The 14,316-nt window shown below is 39.2% G+C and overlaps 2 protein-coding genes across 3 annotated transcripts; one reads left to right on the top strand and one right to left on the bottom strand.

Moving 5' to 3' along the window:
* The first annotated feature begins 441 nt into the window (after window positions 1–441).
* LOC117597389 (protein mono-ADP-ribosyltransferase PARP9) lies at window positions 442–7,158 on the top strand. The gene is made up of 9 exons (XM_034304685.2): window positions 442–578; window positions 1,542–2,410; window positions 3,066–3,299; window positions 3,464–3,682; window positions 3,817–3,886; window positions 4,417–4,830; window positions 4,949–5,046; window positions 5,299–5,455; window positions 5,903–7,158. The coding sequence occupies exons 1-9, from the start codon at window positions 467–469 to the stop codon at window positions 6,193–6,195; spliced, it is 2,466 nt and encodes an 821-aa protein (XP_034160576.2). The 5' UTR covers window positions 442–466; the 3' UTR covers window positions 6,196–7,158.
* Window positions 7,159–7,272: 114 nt separating this feature from the next.
* faima (Fas apoptotic inhibitory molecule a) lies at window positions 7,273–13,961 on the bottom strand. 2 transcript variants are annotated; one of them, XM_053234553.1, is made up of 5 exons: window positions 13,842–13,961; window positions 13,095–13,249; window positions 11,987–12,215; window positions 9,850–9,899; window positions 7,273–9,444 (listed from the first exon to the last, which is right to left on the bottom strand). In XM_053234553.1, exons 2-5 carry the CDS (start codon window positions 13,206–13,208, stop codon window positions 9,295–9,297), a joined length of 543 nt encoding a protein of 180 aa, XP_053090528.1. In that variant the 5' UTR covers window positions 13,209–13,249; window positions 13,842–13,961; the 3' UTR covers window positions 7,273–9,294. The 2 variants fall into 2 exon arrangements, with proteins under 2 accessions (XP_053090528.1, XP_053090529.1); XM_053234554.1 differs by having other exon boundaries at window positions 13,780–13,938.
* Window positions 13,962–14,316: the final 355 nt, after the last annotated feature.

Below are 14,316 nucleotides of genomic sequence, written 5' to 3' on the forward strand. Positions count from 1 at the left end.
AAGGAACAAAAATGTGCAACATGTTTATATCTGTACATGTACCTTGTAATGTGTTCTAGAGATCATTTTTTGTTCAAAGGAGCTAGCACCATCCTGAGCCAAGAGACTGAGGTTTCCATAAACAGCTGTATAACCAAAATTTTTGGGAAAAAACTGATTTGCAATGCCAATACATAGAGGTAATCATTCAAAAAAAAAAAGAAAAATTAAAAACGGTCAGGCAACCAACTTTACAATTATTGGACCACTTGAGATGGACTGACCCTAAAGAGGCCAGATGTGTTCAAAACATGGAGAACCTCAACAAATGTCCATGGCTTAAAGCACAGCCAGATGCAATATAAAGTTTGAAAAGGTGATCATTTTTAAAAATTTAAAAGACGAGCAAGTTTATTGAGAATAATCCAGGTTGTGTTATTTACAGAGGTGTCGGGATTTATGCAGAACAGGTTTTAGTTTCCTGTAAATGTGTCATCAGGTTTATAAAGGAAATGCTTCTACTTTCGAATTTTTTTCACAGCAGTGTACTCTCTCGCTCATCATTTTGCACGCCTATTTTGCTTTTGACACAAAACCAGGTAAGAAATAAGAACTTTAAATTCTGTATAACGCACAAAAACAGTAAAAGTACGGAGTGTTTAGGAAACCGGTTTGTGGGAAGGTGAAGTTAGACTTTTCTCGTAGTCTGTGTTTCACCTTGAGGAAAAATTCTCTGTTTTACTGTTTACCATTGACAGGCTACCTTAGGATTTGATTCTCTCTTGTGTTTCATTTTGTTATCAACTTTGGCACAAATATTTCTCCTAAAATTGCCTGGGAGAAATAGAAGGAGACATAATAGAGACATGTTTTTTTAACCAATGAAAATGTGTCCCAAATTACCAAACATGTCATTAAAGGTTAAGCCATGATTCCTTAGAATATGATTATGCGATTAAATATTTTTCGTTCACATTAAAATAATCATCACCTTAAATATTTTAGAAATGTATAGTGTTTAGACAAAAAAAACTGTCTCAATATATTTGAACTTGAATCCTACTTTTTCTTCCACTATGTTACATAGAGTTAATAAAATTAAAGGGAGTAAAAATTGCCACATAATAGATAACACAATGCACATAGTTTTATTCAGTAGCTTCTCCTGCTCCTCAGTGGTTAAAACTACTACTACTATTTACCGTTATCCATGAAATCTCTATGTATTTAAATCATGTAAAATTTTTAAATACAGGGAAATGAAATTCTTAGACAACACTTTATATGTTCTGCAAAAAGTATTTCAAATTAAAGCAGATAAATAAATATCATACTTGACAAGGATTTCATATTTTACAGTATATCCCACTAAGATATACTGTACATAAGGGGCTACATAAATATACAATAAATAATGGCATAATTCAGAATCAGTTAATCACTGTCAGTGGTGCGATGAAGCCAATTTCCAGCCACAACATCCTTTCAATTAAACTTTCAAATGAAATCTCAATTAACTATTCCCATGCTTTCTTCTTTTTTATTTATTGTTTTCCTTTTAGTCATGGAAGCAATTGTTCCATTGCAGCCAGAGGGGATTGAGATTCTGAAACACAGTAGCTCTGCATTTTGCCGTGGGCTAGAAGGAAAATTTGGTTGTACCACTCAGATCCACAATTTGGAGGATCATACAGCTTCATCCTTTTCCCACAGCAAAGCAACCATTGTGCCTGACATTAAGTACAGCAAACAGCTGTCTAAGAGTCTGAAGGTATCAGTGTGGAAAGATGATCTTACTACACATAAGGTTGATGCTGTGGTAAATGCAGCAAATGAGCATTTATATCATGGAGCAGGACTTGCTCTAGCTCTGAGTCGAGCTGGAGGTCGTATGATTCAGCAATGGAGTGATGAAATCATAAAACAAAAGGGTAAAGTTCACACAGGTGAAGTTGTTGCCACTCCAGCTGGAAATCTCCCTTGTAAAATGATCATACACGCTGTTGGACCCTGTGTATCACCAAAGGCAACAAAGACAGAACTTAGGGATGCATCAGACCTTTTAGAGAAAACTATTTGGAGGATCTTGCAAAAAGCTAACACTGATAACATGCAGTCTGTTGCAATCCCTGCAATTAGCTCAGGCCTTTACAATTTTCCACTGCAAAAATGTGCTGAAATCATTGTAGCTACAGTGAAATCATTCAGTGATAAACGCAATCCAGGGGCCAGGAGCCTTGAGGTTCGTCTGGTGAATAATGATGATCCATCAGTTCAACAGATGCACAGAGCCTGCAGGGAAATTCTGGGGCCATCTGACCTAATGCCAATGCAAAACCAGGGCAATGCACCAACCCAGTCTCCAGTCTCCAGTCTAGATCTGGGGAATGTGACTCTCCACCTCAAAAAGGGTGCCATTGAGAATGAGACAGTAAGTTAAATAAAAAAATTTTACTATATATAAACTAAATTATAATGGGGGACTTGGCTATAAGGCCAAAATTTTGTGGATACCTGACCAATCACACCCATATGTGTTTGTTGAACATCCCATGGTCTGGGGTGCAGTCGGTGTTCCAGTTCATCCCAAAGGTGTTCAGTGGGGTTGAGGTCAGGGCTCTGTGCAGGACACTCGAGTTCTTCCACTCCAACCTTCACACACCATGTCTTCATGGAGCTCGCTTTGTGCACAGGGGCATTGTCATGCTGGAACAGGTTTCAGCCTCTTAGTTCCAGTGAAGTGAAGAGAAACTGTAAGGCTACAGCATACAAAGACATTCTATACAATTGTGTGCGTCCAAGTTTGTGGCAACAGTTTGGGGAAGAACTATATATGTGTGTGCTGACCAGGTGTCCACAAACTTTTGCCCATATAGTGTATGTAGAAAATATAACAAAGCACAATCTCTAGGTGAATAAACTCATGAGGGTTATAACAATGTAAAGAAATACTATTTCCATTGTTTATATTCCAATATTTCAGTGCATTTCTAAAGCCTTTATTGTCTTCATATAATTGTTAGTAGGTTAATATTATTGTTAGCCTCTAATGATGTTTGACCATTTCATTATGTTTGTGTTTGTAGACAGATGTCATCGTGAACACGATAGGACCCAACTTAGATTTATCAAAAGGCCAGGTTTCAGCTGCTCTGCTGAAAAAAGCTGGCCGGAAGATTCAGGATGAAATAAAATATCTTAAACATGGACATGTTCACGAGGGTGACATTATTCCAACTTCTGGCTGTAAACTGAACTGTATGGCAGTGTACCACACTGTCTGTGTGCCAAAAAGCACCACTGGAAATGTGGTCAATAAGGTTGGATTTCTGATATATAACCAGTCAAGCATTCTAGAAGTTTACATCAAGTAATTCATTAGCACTCTGATTTAGCATCTAAAGTTTATTCAGCCCTTCATCATGGCTGATGTTTTAAGTCTTGAATGTTGACCTCATAAAAAATGCAACATTGTCTTTTCTAGATTCTTCACTCGGTGGTCACAAATTGCCTTACGATGGCAAGAACTAAAGGTTGGTCATCTATATCTTTTCCTGCTCTCGGGACGGGCAACCTTGGCCTTGGAAAAGATGAAGTTTCTCAAATTATGACCACTGCAGTAGTGGAATTTTCTAAATACTATAAAGGCTCAAAAATAAAAATATTTTTCGTAGTTTTTCCAAAGGATACTGACACACTGAAGGTACACTTACGCTCCCATTTATTCTAATGTAGAACGACTTATTAGCTGTGGCATTGGTCACAGTACTGTATATCATGAAAGGTCAGAATGTCAATGCATTGGTGTATACTGTTGATGTATTTGATTTGTTTTAGGCTTTTGAAAAGGAAATAGCTTCCACTAACACAAGACTGCAAACCTTTCAAATGTCCAGCAGCACCAAAAGTGAGACATGTTTATAAAAAGTATATTTTCACCTGTGATTGTGTTTCAAACCTCATTGGTCTCTAAGTGATATGGTATCCTGAAAGCACATAGTTGCTTTAAGATTGTTCGCCATTTTTATGCCTCAAGTGGTTCAATGTTTGTAGGAATTACATGGAATTATCGTTGTAACCAGCAGGTGAACTGATTAGATTTTGGAATTGATCTAAACAGAGTCAAGGTCACAGCAAGGTCACATGTCTGAAATAGTTTCTCTTCAAGAGCTGTTGAATTATGTTTTATTACAAGGGTATTTCTGGCATACAAATTAGTAACAAGAATCCCCATCGACACCGTTGGCATCAAGTTCGACTTGTTATTTTACTAGTAGTGGCTGATATGGTGCAGGTGGTCAATACCTGCACGAAACTCAGACTGAAGCACTATATATGGCAAAAAAAGAAAATATCATGAGCATATAAATGTATTTCATAACGTAATTACAAATAATAGGTAATTGTTCTCTCTCCACCTTTTATTTTTTCTGACAGGTCATGACAATCTGAGCATTAGAACAGCACCTTGCATTGAGCTCTTTGCCCCCTCTCCAGAGGCACTAAGAGAGGCCAAACGATGGTCTTTTGATATGCTGGATTTGCGTTCTGGCTATCGGAAAATACATAATAATCACGTTCTGCACCTGAACCAAGAGGATCATGAAAAGCTGAAGTCCCTTCAGGTTTCATTTAATATCATCATCTCAGAATTCTTTCGCGAAGGCAAAGGAGGAATTATCATCAATGGTGAGCCTGTAGGGACCAGGTGTGCTGCATTGGAGGTGGAAGCCATGTTATGTCAGGCCCAAGAAGACTTTGCTCAGAGTAAAGAGAAAGACATGCAGGGCGATTTGGAGCATATGTATGTGGCAGACGATTTTGGGCAACGACAACAGTTTGAGAGGATGTGTATGTTCTCTGTACTGCATTGTATTACCTGACAATACACAAAAAAACACTCATTATATACATAAATGTTGTGATTTTTTTATATGTGTATGTATAATTTATCTCCATTGCCCATTAGCAAACAGGTCATATCGGAAGACACCCATAGACCTCAATGACTGGGCAGTAAAAGAAAGACTGAGAAACTTTGCAAAATGTGGCCTGAACATTGTGAAGGTAAGCTGTGAGATTTTTCACTTGTGTCTTTGTACTTAGGTTAAAATGCTAAATCATCACAATAAAATTTAAAGTGATCACAATACCATTTAAAAATTGCTCAGAGCTAATGAAGGTTGAATAACAGACTCACAATGTGCCATTAAGGGTGCATTAAAAATCCAACAAATCCTTGTATGGCAGTGTTTCAATTAAAAACTACTGTTAAAGTGATTGGACTTGATGTGGTTTTCCTGGTTTTGTTTGCTGTAGGTGGAAAAAATTGAGAACTACGCTCTGCAGCAGCTCTTCAAGTTGAACAGCAAACGTATACAACCTCCACCTCGGCATCTGTACCAGTGTGTGAAAGCACAGTTCTGTGATCTGATCTGCAGAGTGGGCTTCCAGAGGGAATACGCACCACCTAACGGTACAAAACCACCACTGCTGTACTAAATGGGATATTTCTCAATTTCTTGGCTCTAAGATTTAGTAACAAGTAACTATAAGTTTAGGTAGCTGAAAAAAAGAGGTGGGGACCCCATGCTCTAGAAAAAAATTGTAGATCTGTCTATAAAAGGCTGATCAGTAGCACTCTAATTAGGCACATGCAGCACACAACATGTGATTGTAACACTTTCTAGCCAAATCTAGGCTTACAGAAACTGCTTAACCAAACAAGTACACTTAATACAGACTTTAATCAGAAGTCCCTTGAGAATTTTAGAGTGAGCATAAGTCTTTAAATATAAAGAATTAGGTAGTTGATGGAGCCTGTCCAAAAATGGATTTTATTGACTTGAAATGGACAGTTAATGTAACTTTGTCTTGATAGTTAATAGTCACCTATCACTAATCCATTTCTCTTTACTTCCAGAACAAAAGTATGGAGCTGGAATATACTTCACTACTGAAGTGGACAAAGCAAAATCACTGTGGACGGACAATGAAGAAGAGTATATCTACTTCATTGAAGCTCAAGTGCTCACTGGTAAAGAGACACAAGGTTCATCAGAAATGATTGTCCCTCCTCCATTTGGAAAAGACCCTCTGGTTCGTTACGATAGTGTGACCAATGGGAGGGGCATCCACATCATCTTCAATGGCCAACAAGCCTATCCTGAGTTCCTCATCACATGTAGCAAACAAGCCAACCAAACTTATTTTTAGCTTTCTTTTAGCTAAACCCTGTATTTTCCACTAAGGCATTCTGTATTTACATTAAAATAAGGTTTTACATTACATTCACTGAGCACCAACGCCTCATTCAGAGTAAATTAAAGATGTCAAAAATTAAACTTACAGCTTGCTAACTCTAACCAACAAAACTCTTAGCATATAGGCAGTAAATAGATTCAGTGAACTTAAATTAGTTTTATTGTACTGATAATGGTTTAGATTATACCTGAACTTTATGGAAACACGGATGTGATTAATAGTTTCAGGGCAAAAAATACTGGAAGCTAAATTACACTATGACCTACACAAAAAAGTTTAATTAGTCAGAAAACAGAAAAAGGACATCTTGGTGTACATTTTGATACATATTGCCAGACCTTGCTGATGGCAAATCCTCTTTGGGATACTCTGAGCTATCAGCTTTTCTTTGTCCTTTTCTCTTCTTGTTTTGGGCCTGATCATATACTGTATTGTTTTGCTTTAGAGGCTTCTGCCTCTGCTTCAGTTTCAGGGAAAATTCGCTAAGGGCTGACTTATAAATTCATGTACTACAGTAATATGAATGGTTTATACACATTGTAATTATAGTTTTTGATTTGAAGATAAGAAGAAAAAAGATATTTGAAGATAAAAATGAAGACATAGCAGCTTACTCAACAAATACTCTGTGGCCTTTATAATGCTGTGAATCTTCTAGCTGTGTTTTAATTCTCATGGACTTTCCCTGAGTCTCAGTACCACATTGTTGAATGGCACATGTCAGAATGATAGAAAATGGGACAGGGGCTGATTTATAAATGTAGGCACTACAATAATGAGAGAATTTTATAGAGCAACAACCTTTGCAGATTTATATATTATTTTTGATTGCACTCTTTTGTGAAGCTATATTATGTTTTATTTTCATTTTCAATACTGAGAATGATTAGGTGATGGCTTGAAAGTGTGTAGTGTTTTCTGGTCTGTCTTTTGATTGCAGCAATAAAATATAACATATTCCATATTTGCTCTCTATGTTCAATTGATTTATGTCAGATGTGTGTAAAAGGAATGAGCCGGTAGATTAAATTAAATCTGATATACAGACAGGTTTAATTTGTAACACAAACACAGTATTTGTTGACCCACACTTAGAATCACGATATTACTGTACATACTTTTAAATATAACAACACAATGGTCAAGGGCTAAGCAGATTACCTGTAAGGAATCAGGAAATGTGTTGAAGTCTTGCAGTCTTCGTGATTTGGAAAGAAAAGACAAATCAGTCCCTTTTTATATTCCTAATAACCCTTTAAAGGTTGTATCAGTTTAGCGGAGATAGGTAGGCACTTTACAGTCTGCCATATGAATATATAATGAGCCCTAAACTTTTCATAAAGAGCCACTTAAAGCAGGTTTCAACAGGAAGAATTGCCAAACACTGGATTTGGAAAGTACAAAATCTGTAAATACTCTGTAGCCGTTCTATATAAAATGACACTGACTTCCAAGTGCACTTCCACAGGAATGTTACTGTCATCCACCGCGATGGTGGCTGGGACCTTTAAAAGTTCTTAAAGGAATGTTCTCACATGTGTAAACACTTGTATTTCATATTTGGTTCCTAACCACGTCAGTTTTTAGAGATGTAAGCAATGATGCCACCGCACATGAAGGTAAGTCAATCCAGAAGTCTAGCAGCTCCATTTTATTGTCCTGAAATCTTCACTATTAAAACTGAAAGTCAAACGAGTCTGGCTCAGCTTGTTTCAACCATGTATGAAGTTTCTCATTTTCTTTTTCTGTGATTTAGTCTCATTTCTACTCCTTGCTTCACTGCTGGTGAGCACATAATACAATATATTTTTAGGAATCATGGCAAAGCTCATAAAAATCACATGATCTATGAAATACCATTTTGGCCAGGTTTAATACAATCTGATCATTAGCAGCAGGTCTATTAGGTCTAACATGCTAAAGTTACAAGTTGGTTCCATGATTGGCAACTCAAGCCATGGCTTTAGCAGGTGCCATAATGACACACACCTACACTACAAGGCCAAATGTTTGTGGACAGCTCACCATCGCACCCCTTTGTGCTTTATGAACATCTCATTTCAGATTTATTCCCCTTTACTGTTATAATAAGCTCCACTCTTCTGGGAAGGCTTTCCACTAGATGTTGGAGCGTGGCTGTGGGGATTTGTGATCATTCAGCTACAAGAGCATTAGTGAGATCAGGCGCTGATGTTGGGCTTCAGTCGGTGTTCCAGTTCATCCCAAAGGTGTTCAGTGGGGTTGAGGTCAGGGCTCTGTGCAGGACACTCGAGTTCTTCCACTCCAACCTTCACACACCATGTCTTCATGGAGCTCGCTTGGAGCTCGCTTTGTGCACAGGGACATCGTCATGCTGGAACAGGTTTCAGCCTCTTAGTTCCAGTGAAGGGAAATTGTAATGCTACAGCATGCAAAGACATTTTATACAACTGTGTGCTTCCAAGTTTGTGGCAACAGTTTGAGGACGGAAACACATTTAGGTGTAATGGTCAGGTGTTCACATACTTCTGGCCATAAACTGTAGTGTATATAAGAATCTCTAACCCTCGTACTACAAACGCACAAACACACGAAAGCTAAAGGTTGCCCTTTTTTACGGTCAATTCGGAAATGTTACGTTAAACCAGTACAAGGGCCAGATCAGTTTAACCCTTGTGTTCTCTTTGGCTCCCATTTTTCCCCATTTTCATTTTCTTCACACTAAAACTAATGTTGCCAGCATGAATTTGGCTTAGTTTCTTAAGAAAAAAGAAAAAAAAATTCTTACATGAATTACTTTCAGGTCACTTTTAAGTGTTAAATCTGAAGTACAAATGACAGCTCCCTTTGCCTGTGCTCTCAGCATACAGGAAGTGCTTTCCTGCATCTACTGATATCATTTCTCATTCTTAGTGCTGCGATTACTGGGAATGTACTGCGAATTTAAACTAAATGATACATCTGTATTGCTTTAAATTCTAAAGTGATGGCCTGAGTCAGTAGGACAACCACTGTAGTGAAGAACATGAGGGTTAAAACCACAACTTCCTACATCACAGGATTCACAGACGATCATTCGCTGGCCTCGGCCATTTCATTGCCGTCCACCAGGAGTGTGTGGATGATGCCGTCTCTCCTCCTCCCGCTGCTCACGGCCTTGATGCAGCAGTCATGGTCGCCTAGAGTGAAGTGCGTCTCTGTGCCGTCATCCACAAACTCCCCCTGTATTACAATCAGCACAATAGGACAATTTTATGTTTATGGTTTGACTAAAGCTGTTGTCAAGTGGCTGTTATTTATAGTGTGACCAAAGGTTAGAATGTGTCTATAAAAATTTGTGAACTTCACTAGGCCCTGTCCCTGTCCATACCTGTTAAACATGAATTGATGTTAATTGCAAGTTTTTGATATTACTTAAGGTGCAGTCTATATGGCCTTATAAAGTATCATCTAATATTCTCATTACAGATAAAATGACAGAATTACAGAAGTCAGGTCAGTGAGTGAAAGCTAACTTTCAACATTTTAAAAGGAGTGCAACATTTATCTGTTTATTCACACTATTTATAAACGTTTGTGACTCTCAGCATTCTCACACTCTCTCTTTTATTATTTCCGGATACTTACGGCTGTCTCCATTTTCTGCCCGTTGCACCAAATGTCCATGGTGTCTTTCTCTGTTCAGGAAGAGAGAGAGCACATCCAATCATTTACTGATGTGTTGTAAAGTTCTGATGATAACAAGCGCAATAAAATACAGTCACGCTCATTGTCACGCATGACTGTGTCTACAGCAAAGCTCATTGCAGTTTCCTCTTCTTATTCACCCACAACTACATGCAGTAGTTCTTTCAAAGCCCAAACCAGGCTTCACTCAATTGGTACCACACACAGTTTCAGAAAGTCCCAGTGGCTTCAGTGGCATCTGCCCCAACTGGTCCTGGTAGAACATCTATTTCAAGAGGAGATGAATGAAGCCTGTTGGATTGTAAAAGCTGTTCTGCTTCTTTACAGTAATGTTATAATGAAAGCAAAATGGCCACATATTGTGTGAAGGTGTTAAATATTTCTGTTTATGAATGATTGACAGCCCTGTGTCTATAATACAACAAACTGATTATAGCCGTTTGGTTAAGGAATGCAGCAAATTGTTTGGTGTAACACAGATGACAAAAAATGTGCTTTAGGCTTAAGAGTGTACAAAGGAGACTGCCTTATTTGTCAGTTACGCAGTGACTGTGTACATCAGTAAAAACACTCACTATCTTGCAAATAACACCATAATACATAGCACCAGGTATCAAATATGGAAAGCAGACTAGCTCATCGTTGAAGCACAGCGCCTTGCATAAGTTTGAACTTGAACTTTTTACACATTTTGCAGAGCTACAACCTGGAACTGAAGGGTCCCTGGAGGATTAGTGGTTAGTCCACGGCGCTCTCACCGCCGCAGACCGGGTTCAAACCAACCCCAGCTATCGGGGTCGTACACACCAGTGCCGGGGCCGCGCCCAGATAAAATTGGGGAAAAAGTTGCGTCAGGAAGGGCATCCGGCATAATATCTGTGCCAAATCAAATACGCACACCAATGATCTGCTGTGGCGACCCCTAACGGGAGCAGCCGAAAGAGGAACAACAACATCCTGGAATTGAAATTAGCCTGACTGGGATTTTTACCATTTGATTTATGCATCATTTGCAAGCGCAGTTTGCGTCATTTTATTGTGACACTAAGTTTAACTAAACAAAAAAGGAGACATTTGTTGCTTGCATAAGTACTCACTCCTTTGAAGCTTTGGTTGCAATTACAGGTGTTTTCTGGGATGTCTTGATCAGCTTTGTACATTTAGATCCTGATATTTTTGCCCATTCCTCTTGGCAAAACTGCTCAAGCTCTGTCAGACTGGATGGAGACCAAATGCACTTTCAAGATTTGCCACAGATTATTAATCAGATTGAGTCTGGGCTTTTACTGGGCCATTCTAACATATTCAGGTTCTTGGTTATAAACCATTCCTGTGTAACTTTGCCAGTATGTTTAGGGTTGTCCTGTTGGACGTTTCCCAGTCCCTGCTGACGAACAGCAGCCCCACACCATGATGCTACCACCACCATGCTTCACTGTGGGGATGGTGTTCTCAGGATGATGAGCAGTGATGCCGTTTCCGCCAAATGTACTGCCTCAATTTTTGGTCTCGTCAGAGGAGAGAACCTCTTGAACATGCCTTTTTAGGAAACTCCAAGTGTTATTTTCATGTGGCTTTTTTCAATAATTTCTTTCTTCTTGCCATTTCTTCTCCAGCATTTGGGATATTTTTTTTTATAACCAACCCCTGATTGATACTTTTCCAGAACTTTGTCCCAGACTTGTCTCAGATAGCTCTTTGCCTTTAAACAACATGTAACTTACTGGCCACTTTATTATACACACCAACCTTGTTGGTCCACCTTGAACATGCGTAGATAGAGACTAAAACTATTTTCCTTACCGTGTATGTCTTTCCTTCATCAGTGTCAGTTTCTCACCACTGGTAGACATCTCTGATTAAATGGTCAAAGAGTATAACTTAAATAGATAATAAATTACAAATAAACTGCCAACATGGGTCTTCTCAAACTGAGAATCTGTATCATGCTGCTTGAAGGCTGTCCAGCAACTCATTACTCTTGTTAAACTCTCCGTTTAGGACTTTAGGACAGAATCATATGTTCATTTAAGCAATATGGTTCATACTAAAGCTTCATAGATCAGAAGCTTCTTACCCAGGACGACTCTGCAGTCTACGCCGTCCAGGTTGAGCAGCCAAGTGCTTGTCACCTTAGAACGGTTCTCCATGTATTTCTTCAGGCTCTTGCCGTTGATCTCCAGTGTGTATTCGTAGGCGAACCCACTCACCGCGTCAATGTTAATGGTGGCCTTTGTGTCTGTGCTTCCTACGTAAAACGTCTCCTTGCCAACCAGCTTGAACATCCAGTCTCTCCTCAGGACCTCCTGACAAGCAAATGAATAAATGCATACGCTCAGGGATATTCTTACGCTCACATGTGGGTTAGAAAGAAAACAGATCATAACCTCAGTATTATAAGCAGCTGTCTGAACTTCATCACTGGGGGACACGTTATACATCTGTGGATTTATTTTTTGTCTTTATGCAGTAAGTAAAAAAAAAAAAAAAAGCCTAGAAAATGAGATAAACCAATTATATTTACACCATATGGGTAAAAGTATGTGTAAACCTGACCATCACACCCATATGTGCTTTATGAACATCTCATTTCAGATTTTTATTCTTGTTATACACTGTATTGCCAAAAGTTTGTGGACACCTGACCATCACTCCTTTATGTGCCTGTTGAACATCTCATTCCAGACTGAGTCTCCTTTTTACTGTTATAATAAGCTCCACTCTTCTGGGAAGGCTTTCCACTAGATTCTGGAGCGTGGCTGTGGGGATTTGTGATCATTCAGCTACAAGAGCATTAGTGAGATCAGGCACTGATGTTGGTGAGGAGGTCTGGGGTTCAGTCGGTGTTCCAGTTCATCCCAAAGGTGTTCAGTGGGGTTGAGGTCAGGGCTCTGTGCAGGAGACTCGAGTTCTTCCACACCAACCTTCACACACCATGTCTTCATGGAGCTCGCTTTGTGCACAGGGGCATTGTCATGCTGGAACAGGTTTCCGGTGAAGGGAAACTGTAAAGCTACAGAGACAATCCAGACAATCGTGTCCTTTATACTTTATGGAAAGAGTTTGGAGAAGGAACACATTTGGGAGTGATGGTCAGGTGTCCACATACTTTTGGCCATATAGCGTATCCTTCATGCTGAAGAAGAAGTTAAATTTTGGCCTGTAACAGGTATGACCTTCCACACCTTGCCATCTACATGGATGACGCGTTTCCCCGTGGTTGTGCCATGTTCAAATTCAATCCTGTGAACCCCATCACTCAGGGCCACGTCCCAAACCCCAACCAGGTCTCCGGACATGATCCCTCTGCCAAGAGATCACCACTGGAGCTCCAAGTTACCTTCAGAAAGCAAGCAGACCTCAGGAACATTACTCCAACTCGAGCAGTGAGACAGATATATTCAACAGAAATGGACTTTTCAGGAACTTTTAAGGAACCCTACACAATTACCATAGTAACATAAGCCATATATTTTAATTTTAGAGCTGAGCTGCTGTCTTTGCTGTAACATGTAACACTGTTATTGTAACACTATTATTGTTATTTAGTTAGAAAGAAAGAAAGAAAGAGTCTTAAAGGCTAAAATGGAGATATAATCCGTATGACAGAGTTAATTACATGCTTTAGCGTTAATCAGTTAAAAAGCTAGCTAGCAAGCAGCTTCGCTAAAGCTCATGGCCGTATCCCAAATTGCCCTCTGTGGCACATTTAGTGCACTACACTGCGCTATTGCGTCACACACTACGTAGGGCACCTACACACACAGTCATGATCCATTCGGTATTCGGCTCTTAAGCGGCTAATGCTCAGGTTTCCCCTGGTGTGACCCAGCGGGCGAATTACCGCACCGAATAAAAACAGCACACTACCTGGGTTGTAAGATGATTCAGACACCAGTGCTGAATAAATCTTTTTTTGTTAAGTTGCCTACCGTTTGTCCAGAATTCGCCTAGTTAGCTCAGTAGCCCCGAAAAGCTAGCTAGCTAACAACAAACCAGGTATCTGCCTAACAACACATGTAACCATAGTAACAGTTCTTCTTCTGCCGCTTCTTCTTCTTCTTCTTCTTCGGTGGGTTTTATGGCGAGGTGCACACCGCCACCTCCTGTGCTGGAGTGGGAAGAGACTTCAGTGTGGGCTTAAATGAATGATTTCTTATATCTTGTTTTTAAGTCCACTGTTTGTTATGAATTTAATAACTTCTTTTATAATTTTCCATTAAATTTCCTTATATTTAAATTATTTAAATATCTCTGTGTAGTTCTTTCCCTTTCATGTACATATTTGTGACAACACACGTTCAACCGTTTCCTTTACGTGACATTTCACATAGTCCTGTTTTGTGCTTAGCTTTGAGATAAAGTGGATTTGTATGATCCATCCGTAAACGAATAAATATGATCTGC

Source organism: Pangasianodon hypophthalmus, chromosome 5 (genome assembly GCF_027358585.1).
Source record: "Pangasianodon hypophthalmus isolate fPanHyp1 chromosome 5, fPanHyp1.pri, whole genome shotgun sequence".
Lineage (NCBI taxonomy): Eukaryota > Metazoa > Chordata > Actinopteri > Siluriformes > Pangasiidae > Pangasianodon > Pangasianodon hypophthalmus.